General features: G+C 35.7%; 1 protein-coding gene across 10 annotated transcripts in view; it reads right to left on the reverse strand.

Annotated features, from left to right (window-relative positions):
- Window positions 1-438: 438 nt before the first annotated feature.
- The window catches only part of EMF2 (VEFS-Box of polycomb protein), a 92,827-nt gene continuing 78,361 nt past the window's right edge, over window positions 439-14,904 (reverse strand). For all 10 annotated transcript variants that reach the window (XM_010277146.3, XM_010277143.3, XM_088895867.1 and 7 more), the window contains 2 exons: window positions 3,143-3,232; window positions 439-813 (listed from right to left, as the gene is read on the reverse strand). In XM_010277146.3, coding sequence (XP_010275448.1) covers window positions 690-813; window positions 3,143-3,232 — 214 coding nt within the window. In that variant the 3' untranslated portion in view covers window positions 439-689. The remainder of the gene's footprint in view (window positions 814-3,142; window positions 3,233-14,904) is intronic.

Consider the following 14,904-nt stretch of genomic DNA (forward strand, 5'->3'; position numbering starts at 1 on the left):
GGCCGGCCTACCTGAGTTGCAAGTTGCACTCCTAATTACCACTTCAACGATACCAGACGATTGGTTAAAACTAACTTGGGCCTGCCTTCCCGGTGACATGTTCAACCTTTATGTTTAGTTTGAAGGAAAAGGTAGGGAAAACCTATACAAGATTTGTAAAAGTTTTCCTACATTTTCCTTCCTTTCCCTACTTTTTCCTTCAAACCAAACACAATATTAGGATCAAATGTATCAAACCTTGATGTCATGATTTAAAAAACAATGATAAAACACAAAAAAAAAAAAATTACCATGGAATGTTTCAAAAGTACATGCCAACAGATAGGTTAAAACTCGATTAAGGCTTAGGTCGGGTCAATATAGATTTACCACTTGACCTGGTGCACCGACAACCCTGATCCATGAAACCTGAACATGAAGCTCCTACCGACAACTCTGTTTAAGTCCGTCATGGAATTACGTTTACTTTATCTCATTGAATTTTACAAGAGAGGCCAATGTTACAACAAGACTACAACATTGAAAAGGCAACCTTCATTTTTTTCCTATTTATATCTATCTGAAAGAATGGAACCCTTTTTCTGGCCCAACAATCAAAAACAGAAGAACCATAAAAAATGAAATTAAAGAAATTACAAGGATGGTACCGTGAGATTAGTGAATTAGGGCCAAGTATACACGTCCTCTCTCTAGCTTTGTTTAGGATCCGGGCCCTCACTTTGGTATCTTTCAAGTACTATGTTACAGTTGTTCATTGTGCGCGCATCAAGGAGGCTGTGATTCCATAGCTTGATCATAAACAACCTCCAACACCTGCTCAGTCCACAAGCATGTTAGCATACCCAATCAAACAGAAACCATTTCAAGCATAGGGTGACATACTAAACAACTGAGTGATCAGATATAGGGCCAGAATACGACCATATTATTAGAAACACAGAATGTGTTCTACCATGTTTGGATCGGATCATCAGTCTCCTTGCGTTCTAGGATTTCATCCTAGTTTACCAGACTTGGCAATATTTATTCTTTATTTATTTGTTTTATCAGCAATACTACTGTTAAAAGAATCCACGAGTTCCATATAATCTGAACCAAGTTGCATAAAAGAAACTAAAAGGTAACGCAATCAGTAGGGATGATCATGGGGCAGGCCAGGCATCCTGCCTAGCAAATATAAATTAATAAATTATATTTTTACAAACAAAATGTTATTTAATTTCATAAACAAAATTATGGAAAAAATATATAAAAACTAATTGTTCATATACTAATATATTATATCATATATTTTTTATATATAAATATATATTTGGTATAATATTTTACAATATATGAACTTCCAGCCAGGTTATCAACATCCTTGTCCTAAGCCATGTCCCAACTTCATGGGGTTGGCTACATGAATCATGTTTTGCCATTCCATTTAGTTACTTATTACTTCCAAGTCCCTTTTCAGTCTGCCTTAGCTCTTCTAGCCCCTTCAACATGTAATAATCATTTCTTTTATGCATGTGACCGGACCATCCCAATCTACATCTACTCATCTCATTTTATCACCTATTGGAGCTACTTCATTTCTAATCCTATCCTTTTTAGTTTTATCAGTCATCCATGTAAGCATTTGGACATGTTTCTTAACTGCCCAATGCTCTGCTCCGTACAACATAGGTCTTACATTTGTTTTATAAGATTTTCCTTTCAGCCAAAATGGTATACACCTATCACATAACACTCCAGATGCACCTCTCCTAACTTTGCATTTAATCCTTTGAATGTAAAAATAAATTTTTATTAAAATAAAAGGGGAAAAGAGAGAGAATAATACATGAGACCCGGTAACAAAAAAATGCTAGTTTCATCAATTAATACTATGTCATCAGCAAAGATCAGGCACCATGGGACCTCCTCTTGAATATGTTTAATCACTAACCTATGAGTACTGCAAATAAATAAAGAAAAAGTACCATGATGATGGCTCCTTGTAACTGTAAAATCTTATGCTGCTTCTACAGGTGTTTTAACATTGGTTTTTTGCACCTTCATACATATATTAAATTATGTCCACATACCTATTATATGTCCACATACCTCTTTCACTTTGATAACAATAATTTTACTAAGATAGATGTCATTTCTAGTACTATTAGAGTCACAAATTCCTCCTCCACTAGAACTCTCTACATGTTTTTCATTTGATAATTTTTCAAAATAGTTTATCAAGACAATTTGATCTTTCTCTTTAATGTATCCAATTAAATCATTGCCTTTTTGTCTCTCATTTTTGACTGATTATAAATTCCATTCTATCCCTCATTAGTGCTCAACTTATGATATTGTTCATCATATGCCTAAAATTTAGTTTCACTCACTTTCTTTTAAATTCCTTTCTTATGCTTTTATATTTTCTAAGTTTTCTACATTTATGTATGTCCGACAAAGACACTTCATCTATTTATGAGAGTACATGTAACACCCCCTGTACCATTTGACCTGCCAATAGAAGTATATTGCTGAATTGGATCATCTCATGCTTATCGAGGGACTCGCACAACTTCCTGTCCCAAGAGGTGTAAAGTGGGCCGTGTCGGGCCAGCATGGCATGAATTTTCAGGCCACCCATGATTTAATGGGTCGTGCCGTGATGACATGCAGGCCTAGGTGGGTCGTGCCTGCCTAGCCCAGAACCCTTAAAAGGTCAGGCCTGGCACGACCCACGGCACGAGCCTAGGAGAGCCCATGTTGGGCCGTCAAAGGCATATTTAAAAAATTGAAAAATAATGAAAAAGTTACAATAAATTAGCAAAATAGACAAGAAATTGAGAAACAAAATCTTAAAATTTTATTCTATATGAATTTTGATGTATACAATTGTTTAAAAAAAATCTTAAAATTTCTATATGAATTTTATTCCATACGACCCACTTTACAGCTCTACCTGTCCCTAGTGACCATATCCATTCCCACAATAATGCAAGTGTGATTGGGGTCAAGCACAAGGTTTTTTTTTTCCGGTCAATTAGTCCAACAAGCATAAATTAGTTCTCATCAGTAACAATGAGAATCTGCAACCATGGCAAGAATAGGTGTAGAATGTATACGAATGCAAATTTTACAAGAAAATAGGCAAGAGATGTGCTACCAAATGAGATTAGGGGCTCGGACAAGGTCCCTTCCATGCAGTCTTGAGAATGCCTCACATGCCCATGGAATATGGCCATCTGCCAACACTCTGCTACCACAAAAATAACCAAGTCAATAATCGCCAACAATAATGTAGATGGTGGTATTTGGAACAAAACATATAACAAAAAAAGAGGGGTCTCAGTTCTCCAATAGGTCAACAAATATATAAAATTTTAGATGTGAAACATATATTTAGGCCAACAAACATAAGGGTTCAAGTCAAGGTACCCAATTGCACCTCATTAAGCTTTGGAAAAAAAAAAGTCAGGCACCCAATTTGAGGGATTTACACTGGATTGGGCCCAGGTTATCACTCCAAGCCACTTCGAATTTTAACACATGCTCAACTTGAGCCTGCTAAAGTTGGAACCCTAAACAAAAGGCTTGAAATTCATACAACTGAGTTTTTCATCCAATCGAGGGATTTTATTTCTTCATTTAGATGTCAGCCATGCCTTTTGACCAAGAAAGGTGGGGGTGCAAGTCAGATTTCTAATTTGAAGAATTTACACTGCATCAGACCTGTGTTCTCATGCCATGCCCCTTCAATCTTTAATAAATACTCAACATGATCCGGCCGAAGTTGCTACCCTAAACAAGGGGTTGAAATTCTTCAAATTGTGAGGCTTTTCAGCCAATAATTTCATACAATGGAAGACTTTTATTCCATTGTTGTTCCTTTCAAACATTTAGTAAGCCCCAAGGGTTATTTATCACAGAAAAAGTGAAACTCAAAATGCAGTGTAGAATGGAGCATACATGGACAACGGAAATATAGATGTAACATGTAAGTATGTAACTAGCCTAGGCCTTCCTTATATTGATTATATCAGCCCTTAACATGGCAAGAAACCATCCACTAGCAGTTTTGTTGCCCATAAAGGAAAAAAAATCTTCACAAGTAAACGTATGATTTGTAAAACCTTGTTCTGTATTCTATTCTGCTTATATGCAAAAATGCTTTTGTGATTCCTTGGATGGGTTCTAGACTTCTTGGTGCAAGTTTGGATTGGAATTGAAACAACCCAAAATAGTACAAACATTAAAATATAAAAAAGAAGTACAAATATGAATAGGTGCAAAATGCTCATGGCAAGAGACATTTGTACAAAAGGCATTCTCCCTATTACAGTTGTGCTTGTTTGTGACTGGAAGGTCCTCAAGTAATATTGTAGGGCATTTAAGTGGAAAGTGGGACTTATCATAAATGATCTAAATGACCTAATTCCATATAGACCTGAAATATCACAACCAAAGGTGAGCCTGGGAAATCCAGTTATAAGGTTGGCACAAGGATTGTTTCCATGAGATAGTACGGCTATGCACCAGGATGCATATTGATAAGATCTCATTGAGTTTGATTCATTTGGGTAACTAAGAATGATTCTGTCTTAGGAATGTCCAATAAGAAATCTACACCCATAGACGAGAAGAGTATCACCACCAAAAAGTTGGATTAGAACTCTTGTAGAGAAATCCCAATGAGACTACGACTCCTATACAAGTCCCAAATTAACACCCAGATGAGTATCGGAAGACTACTTATTAAATTGGGACTCTTGGTGAGGAATCACAGTTGCACTAGAACTATAGCATTTTGGCTCTAAAAAATATGGGAAAAGTGCTTCTAGCATTGGGACTATTGAGAAAGCTCCTTAGGTCTTGTCTTGAAGTGCTCTAATCACACAGGGACTCTCAATTTCACCTCGATGGTCATTTTTCATATTTTGCCATGGAGGAGTTTTGAAACAAGTTAAATATTATATGCAAATATATAATCCCATGCAAGGATTAAATATGGTGGTACGGGATACAGATGCATATTGGCTTGTATCGCATTGTATCGGCTGATACACACCAATACAGGCCGCTACGCATCGATACACAGTCTCTCTATAAAAAAGTGTAGGAGTGGTGATTCGAACTCAAATCACCAGAACACGCCCAAAGCCTTGCACCTTAAATGCAATTCTAAGCCACAAAACCACGTTTATCCTTGTGATAATAAATGAAACAAAATAAAATAAAATTGGGTTCGACTATGATATGAAAAAGATATGATATCGGAAAAACAACTAACCAATAAATTGAAATCACAAATGTGGTAGCAAATAAGGTGTTATTTATAAAATATTTAAGAATATAACATTCAACTGAATTTATCAAATCCATTAATCTAAATTTATTTCAAAAAAATATTTTTCATATCAGAAAAATTACATAAATAAAATATTAATAAAGGAATAATTATTGTAGTAATTAAAAATTATGAATTTTTATAAGATATGTATATTATGAATTTTTATATGATATGTATATTATAAATTTTAAAAAATTTGATATACTACAAGTTAATATTAGGCTTTTTATAAATTATTTATTAATATTTTCATTTTTATTAGAGAATTTAATAGTTTTATTAATGTTAAAAAAATTTAAAAAGTAAAATAAAAATAATTTATATAATAATTAAAATATAATAGGTGCATATGTTTAGTGCTTTGAACTCTTGTTTGATTTATTATAAATAAATTTATATGATATCTATGCATCCCAATATATTAATTATAATATATTTCTTCATATATATCATTAAAACATACATTTCCTATGTATTTATATACTATTTGTGATTTGATCTTAAATCTGATGATATTAATGTACTTAAGGAATTTGTATTTAATTTCCTAGCGTATCCATGCATTTTCATATTTTTCGTCAATATCGATGTGTTTCCAAAGTGTATCCAAGTTGTCCAATACAATACCCAATACTAATACTTTAATCATTGACCCCATGTAATGGTAATTGGATCAAACAATGATACTTTCGGGTCTCCCAATCTATATATGACATTGCCATGTAGAGGGATAGAATTATAATTTGCAATGTTGGGAAGTTTTTATAATCCTAGCCACAAATTAGATCTCACACTTTAGAGAACCCTAATTCTTAATGATGGAAACCCTAATTAGATCTCACATGCTCCCCTTGGAGGTATATTTCTCTAAATATATGACACTTAGAGAGCTCAAATAATGCAATTAGATTCATGGTTTTAAATTTCGCAACATATTGGCCGATACGTATTGCTTTGGAAGAGTTTTGATACACGGAACATATACAATTAGATAGCTTCGTAATTTTTTGTCCACATCAGACCGATATGGGTCAGTATCGGCCTCAAATTAGACTGTTTTGGCTATGTATCGGTCGATACAATCCCGAAACAGGCCGATACACATTATGTATTAGCCAAGTTTAATTTTTCTCTCTTTTTTTAATTCAAATTTAAATTTAATTCATCTCTTCTGTCTCATTAATATCAATTTTAATTAATCCTTTAAATTTGAGGCATCATTAAATGCTAATATTATTTAATTAAATGCTCATTTGAGTTACCTTTGATTAAGGCATTAATACTTCATTAAATGTAATTTAAGTCAAATAACTTGTTAAAAATCATAAACCAAAGGTAACAACTTTCGAACCCAAGTTATTTGCTTACAACAATAATCAATTAACCACTATGTCAACCTTAATTGATTATCATAAGAACATGTTTTTTATGCTTAAAGTAGTCTTTCTTGCCTTGGTGGATGTATCCCAACAAATGCTAAAATTTGATTATTAAAATTTATATAATAATAAGATGAATACAAATTATATTTATTTATTAGAAACTAAGGTATATATTAATTAGTATACATAATAAATATTATCTAAATCTATATATAATAAATATTAACTAATCATGGCTTCAAAAAAATATTAACTAATAAATATTAGTATATATACACACACATACATTTTAGTTCTATTATATTTTTCAACGGTTACTAATTATATCCCCGATACTTTATATAAATCATTAAGAATGGTTTTTATGTTTAAATAAATTAGTTGTAATCACATAAAACTCATTTTTATTGTTGTTCATATTTTTTTAAGGATCTTTTTTGGATTTTCTAGCATATCCATGTGTAAATTGATTTTTCCGTCCATATTGCGTTTCCAAAGTGTATCTCGATATGTCTCTTAAAATTACCTTTCCAATACACCTTGTGTTTCCAATACTTTGAACCTTGATTTGATTAGCCCTAAAAGAAATTTCCAATCTACACATATCGGTGCCTAATAGATCCCATGTTAGAAGTTGGTTTTTCAGATTTAATACTTTGCCTATAGAACAAATAGATCAGTCCTTGATAGGTATCATTTATAGAAAATTTTGAAATAGTCAGACACACTAGAGATCTCAGGTTAAGAAGTGAGACAATTTGGCTTCCAGTGTTTTAAAAGGCATGGGAGGCCTACGGTTCTGACATGCCTTTGGCAAGAGGCTTGCGCCTCCCACGTGTGGAATTTTAAACATGCACCAGGTTTAATTATTTACTTTTTATAAATTCTAATTGTTGGGGCCACGATTATATCATGGCCCCCAATGTATTGGATCATGTTTTAAGTGTAAAAGAGGGGGAAAATATCCCTCCTTCGATAATTTTCAAACCCAAACCATAGGGCTAGAAAGAGAGGGAACTCTGAAGTCTGAAACTTGCATAGTGCGAACAGGCCTCAACTCTCATGTTTCAACCTGCAATTTCCAGCAATCTGGTATGTGAATTTTTTTTTCTTTTCCTTTCTTCTTCTTCACGTCACATACTCAGTCTCAGATATGGTGCTTTTATTTTTCTTTAATTCTTTTTATTTGCCATTGCAATCGAAGAGAGGATGTGAGCCTGTGACATCCTTCTAAACTGAATTTCAACAGTTCAACTTCAACCATCAAAAGCTGCAACGTTTTTTTTTTTTTTTTTTTTTGTGGATCAATAAGCTTCAACAGTTCAACATCATTTCTTTTTTTTTTCTTTCTTTATTTGTTTCTTTTCTTCTTGATTTTAGTAGTTCTGTTTCAGCCTAGATCTTGAACAGAGCTGCATGAATAAAATGCCACAGCCCTGTTATGTAATCTGTTCTTCCTCATTTTTTTTTCTTTTTCTTGAACACATTTAATGGACCGAATAGGCCAAGACCCAACTGCTGGCTGTAGCTTCATCAGTTCATCCTTCAAATTCAACTCTTCAGAGTTCAGACTTCAAGATGATTTATTGATTTTTCTTGTGAATTGTAACTGTGAATTACTTAAAAGTGTTGAAACTGAATGCTAGAAAGTAGAAACTTGAAGTGAACGATAGAAATTATAATTTGTGAATTTTAACTAATGCTCTTTTTTTTTAAATTTAATTAGGTGCTGCAATTTGATATTTTGATCATTTTTTTATCCCTATTTCATCAAGAACCTAGAATGTCTAGAAAGGATTTTGCTTGGGAATATGTTAAAGAAGAGGAGGGGGAAAAAGGCTATATTTATTGCGCATTTTGTAGTAAACTGTGCACAGGAGGCATAGAACGATTAAAACATCATTTGGCTGATACCAAACATGGAATGAGTGAGTGCAAACAATGCCTTGAAGAGGTAAAATTAAGATGTTGAAATACACTTACCGAATTTGAAGTGGAGAAAAAGAAGAAATCTGATTTTGTGGCTAATGCTAGGAGGTTTGATCGAACACCTATGACTTCTAAATATGGAAGTTGTATGGCTCATAATCTTAGATTTGAGGAATCTATTGTGGGAAGTGGAAGTGGGACTCCACAATCATTTCCACCAAGATCAGCAGGCCCAATGGATCAATTTGTTTCAGCTGAGCCACACCAACAGACTTTAAATTCACAATGGAAAAAAGATTAAAAAAAAAAGATGTTGATAGGGCTATTGAAAGATGCTTTTATGCCAACACATTGTCTTTTAATTTAGCAAATAGTCCTTATTTCAAGAGTATGTGTGAGGCAATTGCAAATTTCGGTCCAAGCTATAAGCCTCCATCCATGTATGATCTTCGCACTAGGATCTTGAAAGTGGGGAATATAGATAGTTGATTGAGTATCGAAAATCATGGAAGGACTATGGTTGCACAATTATGTCTAATGGATGGACTGATGGAAAAAATAGGTCCATTATCAATTTTCTTGTTAATAGTCCAAGTGGGACAATGTTTCTAAAATATATTGATGCATCTGACTCAATTAAAGATGGTGAGCTTCCTTTTAAATATCTTGATGATGTTGTTGAAGAAGTGGAGAGGATAATGTGGTTCAAGTAATCACAGATAATCATTCAAGTTATGTACTTGCTGGAAAAAAGTTGATGGAAAAGATGACAAAATTGTATTGAATTCCTTGTGCTGCACATTGTATAGATTTAATGTTATAGTCCATTGGGAAGATGAATGTTTTTAATGAAACAATTGAAAAGACAAAGAAGGTCACAAAATTTATTTACCACCATGGATGGGTTTTAAACTTGATGAGGAGTTTCACAAAAAAGATAGAGCTTTTACGTCCAGCAATTACTTAGTTTGCCATTGCTTACTTGACATTGCAAAGCATTTATAAACAGAAGCAACCTCTTCAATCAATGTTTGCTTCTGAAAACTGGAATGGAATCCATTGGAGTAAGCATCTTGAGGGTGTCAAGGAAAAACAAACTATAATGTTTGATAGCAAAGTTTGGCCTCAAGTGGCATTTCGTGTAAAGGCCACTTTGCCAATTGTTGTACGACTACATAAAGGTTGTCTCACAACACGGTTTTTTTGTTCTGTCTTCATTTGTTATTATTCGAATTTGTTAGAAGTCATTTTCAAAGTATTTAAGAAGATGAACTCCTCAGACTTTGAAAACAAGCAAGTTGTTGAATCCGGACAAGTTCTGGGAGCCTCTGTAGACTCTCTACTGGCTGTGACCACAGTCAAGCTGGATGGAACTAATTATCTGGCTTGGTCACAATCAATAAAAATTCATATTTGTAATAGAGGCAAATGGGGCTTTATCTCCGAGAGCACAAAGGCTCCTTCGGAAAATGATCCATCATATGAAAGGTGGATGCAAGAAAATTATACTATTATTGGATGGCTTGTGAACTCAATGCAACCACAAATTAGTCAGCACTATTTGTGGATGAATTTAGCAAAGGAAATTTGGGATAGTGTTGCTGAAACATATTCCCAAAAATTAAATGTGGCCAGGGTTTACAAGTTGAGAAGTGATGTGAAGAATTCGAGACAGGGGGAGAAACCATTAGCTGTATACTTATCAACACTTTAGTCTTTATGGCAAGAAATAGATTTGATATAAGTTGTAGCCTGAGACACCACTAAGGATGCTGAGACCTACAAAAAACTGGTTGAGAGAAACAGGGTGTTTGAGTTCTTGACAGGGCTAAATCCAGAGTACGACATTACAAAGCAAAATATTTTATCCAAGGATAGTGTCTCACTGTCTCAAGCATATGCCTTGGTAAGTAGTGAAGAAAGCAGAAGACTTGTCTAGGTCTAATGGGCTGGTCTAAATGATCACTTTGCTAATATGGGAATGAAACCCAAGGGGGTTGCAAGGACTCCAAGTAGCTCAGGGAAAAAAGAGATTATTTGTGAATACTGTAAAAGGCCAAAACACACTAAAGACAAGTGCTAGAAATTGCATCCTGAGCTCCTACCACTTCGGTTTCAAAAGAAGTCCGATAATATAAAGGCAGGGAGTGCCAATGTTGCTGTTGGTCCAGATAATGACAGATACCAAACTGAAGAGATGACAGCTAGAGAGCAATTAACAGCTATGAAGGCAGAATATGAGAAGTTTGAGAGGATGATCAGTCACCTAGAGGGTGTTGGATTATTGATTCGGGTGCTTTTGATCATATGACCAACCTTTCTACTTTGTTTGTTTCATATGATTTACTTCCTGGACGTGACAAAATCACCCTAGCCAATGGCACTCTTGCCCCTATCTCCAACAAGGGAACCATCAAGGCTACAGACTCCTTGGTTCTTCCTTCTACTCTTCATGTACCCAGACTAAATACAAACTTGTTATCTGTAAGTAGCCTAACTAAGTCATTAAACTGTTGTGTAACCTTTTTCCCTTCCTACTGTGTTTTTCAGGATCTGGAGTCTTAGAAGGTGATTGGGAGTGGCCGTGAGGCGAATGGAATATATCTGCGGGATACTCTTGGACAGTGCCATGAACAACCTGGAAAATCTGCTTTTGGGTCTACATCTACAGAATCCATCAGTCGAGTCATGTTACGTCATTTTCGTTTGGGTGATCTTTCTTTTTCTGCATTAAGTCATTTATTCCCAAAACTGTTTAAGGGAATTAGCTTGTCTAGTCTTCATTGTGAGTCTTGTGAACTGTCAAAACATTGTAGAAACAGTTATCCTCTGAGTAATAAAAGATCTTTTAATATTGTGCACTCTGATGTGTGGGGGCCTTACTACTTAGCTTCTATGGGTGGCTACAAATATTTTATCTTGTTCATTGATGATTTTTCTCGATTCACTTGGATATTTTTTATGAAGTTCCCAGAATTGTGAGGCAATTCCATGAATTTGTCCTAACCCAGTTTGATACCATAATTAAAATTTTCAGATCTGACAATGCAAAAGAATATTTTGAGAAAAACCCGACCTTCTATCTCACTGATTTAGGGGTTATTCATCAAAGCTCCTGTGTTAGGACCCCAAAACATAATGGAGTTGCTGAAAGAAAAAATAGACATATTGTTGAAGTTGCAAGAAGTATTCTATTCGCCTCACATGTCCCTACAAAATTTTGGGGTGATGTTGTTCTCACTGCTACCTACATTCTAAACCGTATGCCATCCAGGGTTTTTGGGTTTAAAGTCTCCCTTCAGTCTTCTTCATCCGGAGAAGGATCTTTTTCCTATTCCTCTTCGTGTCTTTGGCTGCACTTGTTATGTACATATCGCAAGTGTCCAGAGACATAAATTTGAACAAAAGCCCACAAGTGTATGTCTCAATGGATATCACATTTGATGAGATTTCTTCCTTTTATGGTTATTCTCTGGAGAGGCATTGTCCAAAGGGGGAGAATTTGTCACAGGTGTTTGCTCTTCCTCTTTCTGTCCCAGTTGAGTCTTTTGCTGAGTCTCTTCCTCCTTCAAATGAGTCAAGGGAGGATCAGTCACTTCACTCTCATTCCAATGTTCCTATTCCTCCTTTACCTCCTCGCCCTCTTTTTAATACCAGGTTGTACCAACGGCAAAGAACCAGAAATGAGTAGATTGTTTCCCCTCCAACACATGAGCCTCAGGCACTTCCAGTTATAGATGAGACAACAGGTACTGTTACAGCCCCTTTGGAGCCATCCTTCCCAGACCTTGATATCCCCATTGCTATTAGGAAAGGAAAAATGAAGTGTACTACACATTGCATTTCCAAACACCTTTCTTATAGTTTGCTCTCTCCTTCATATTTTGCCTACCTTTCTTCTGTTGCTTCTAACCCAATTCCCAGGTCTGTGTTAGAAGCTTTTACTATTCAAAATGGAGGGATGCTATGAGAACAGAAAATGATGCCCTACACAAGAATAACACTTGGGAAGTGGTTGATTTGCCTGAAGGGAAGGATCTAGTAGGTTGTAAGTGGGTTTTTACTATCAAATATCATGTTGATGGCACCATTGAAAGGTACAAGGCTAGGCTGGTTGCAAATGGCTATACACATACATATGGGATTGATTATCTGGAGACCTTTGCCCATGTTGCCAAGATGACTTCTATGAGAGTTCTACTATCTTTGGCTGCACACTCATACTAGCCACTTTATCAACTGGATGTAAAGAATGCATTTCTGAATGGAGTGTATATGTTTCTTCGTCCAGGGATGTATGAAACAGATATGAAAGGAAAGGTTTGCAGGCTGAAGATATCTCTTTATGGACTCAAACAGTCCCCTAGAGCATGGTTTGAAAGGTTTAGGGCTGCCCTTGTTAGCTTTGGCTATGTACAGACACAATCTGATCATACCCTCTTTGTGAAGAGGAGAGGATCCTTGGTCGTTTACCTGATTGTGTATGTTGATGATATTGTTGTGACTGGTAATGATGTCTCAAGGATTAATGATCTCAAATCTTTCCTTCATACAGAGTTTGAGATCAAAGATCTGAAGGAATTCAAGATACTTTCTTGGCATAAAAATTGCTAGATCCAAGGATGAGATCCTTATCTCTCAGAGAAGGTATGTTCTTGATTTGCTCTCTGAAACAGGGAAAATGAGTGCTAGACCAGTTACTACTCCTATTGATAGAAGTTGCTAGATCCAAGGATGGGATCCTTATCTCTCAGAGAAAGTATGTTCTTGATTGTATTACTCAACCAGACATTGCATATGCTGTCAGTTCCATCAGTTAGTTCATGCATGCTCCCAAGGATACTCACATGGCAGCAATAGAGCGGATTCTATGTTATTTGAAGGGCTCCCCTAGAAAGGGAATTCTATTTGCTAAGCATGGCCATATGAAACTTGAAGCCTACACAGATACTGACTGGGCCAGAAACATTGATGACCGAAGATCTACCTCTGGGTACTGTAGCTTGGTGGCAGGTAATATTGTATCTTGGAGAAGCAACAAAACAATCAGTTATTACTCGATCTTCAGTCGAAGCAGAATACAGAGCTATGGCTCATGGAGTTTCTGAATTATTGTGGCTTAGATCCTTGATGGAGGAACTGGGCGTTGAGCATGATAAGCCAATGATGTTATACTGTGATATTTAGGCCGCCATCAACATTGCTCACAACCTAGTGCAACATGACAGAACCAAGCATATTGAAGTTGACAGACACCTCATTCGAGAAAGAGTGGCTTCTGGAGAAGTGTGTCTACCTTTCATCACCTTTGCGGGACAGTTAGCTGATTTCCTCACCAAGGGAAATTCCCAAGGCTAAACTTCAGCATGATACTAGCAAGCTTGGCATGATTGACATCTATGCTCAGCTTGAGGGGGAGTGTAGAGAAGATGGGCCGAATGGCCCATAGGCTATTTATCCTTTTTAACTTTTATGTTCTTTGATGTAATGGGCCTTAATTTGGGCTTTATTCTTTCTTATGTTATGTCTTTTTAATTTTCTGCCCAACTAGGGGCTTCTCTGTAAATTACTAAAGTTTAACTTAATGAAATAGAATTAAGGGAGTAAGAGAAGGGATTATGTTAAGAAAATCTCTCTCTCTAAACCCAAGTTGCCGCCACCTTCTTCATCTTCTTCTCTCCTCTTGAACTTTGATTTCTGCTACTTTCTTTTGAATTTTTGCAACTTTCTAAACAGTCCTTTCTTCTCAAAAGGCTGTTTTTCTTCTCACCACAACTTCTGCTTCCAAGGCATCAGTCATCCACGCTGGCCCACTGAAATCCCAAACAACACTAGTACACTACCATCCATCCTAAGGATTAAATCTCCCATACCAGCCAATCCCAAGTGTGAACCTCCAAGAGATTTCTGTCCAAATCGCCATTGGTAACATCCCTGAAGTGCTTGCAAGAATCCATCCACAAGAAATAAGTAAGACAAAACTCTCCTCCTACGACACTCCAAGGAGAAGGATTTGTTATAAAAAATAGTTCTACTAAGCACTTCCAAAATACGCCACAATATAGCATGGCGGATAGCTTTCCAAAAAAATCTCACCCTAGATCCCAACATGCAGGCCAGCCATTCGATGCTTACAAAGGTTATAACATATATAGAGTATCTTTTCAATAGACGCCAAAATAAATGACAAAGAATACCACCCAAACCAGGAATTCCAAGTACCAACCCAAAGGAAATTTTCTTAATTCCTAGTGTGATCCCTAAATT

Source organism: Nelumbo nucifera, chromosome 1, assembly GCF_055504915.1.
Source record: "Nelumbo nucifera cultivar China Antique chromosome 1, China Antique-T2T, whole genome shotgun sequence".
Lineage (NCBI taxonomy): Eukaryota > Viridiplantae > Streptophyta > Magnoliopsida > Proteales > Nelumbonaceae > Nelumbo > Nelumbo nucifera.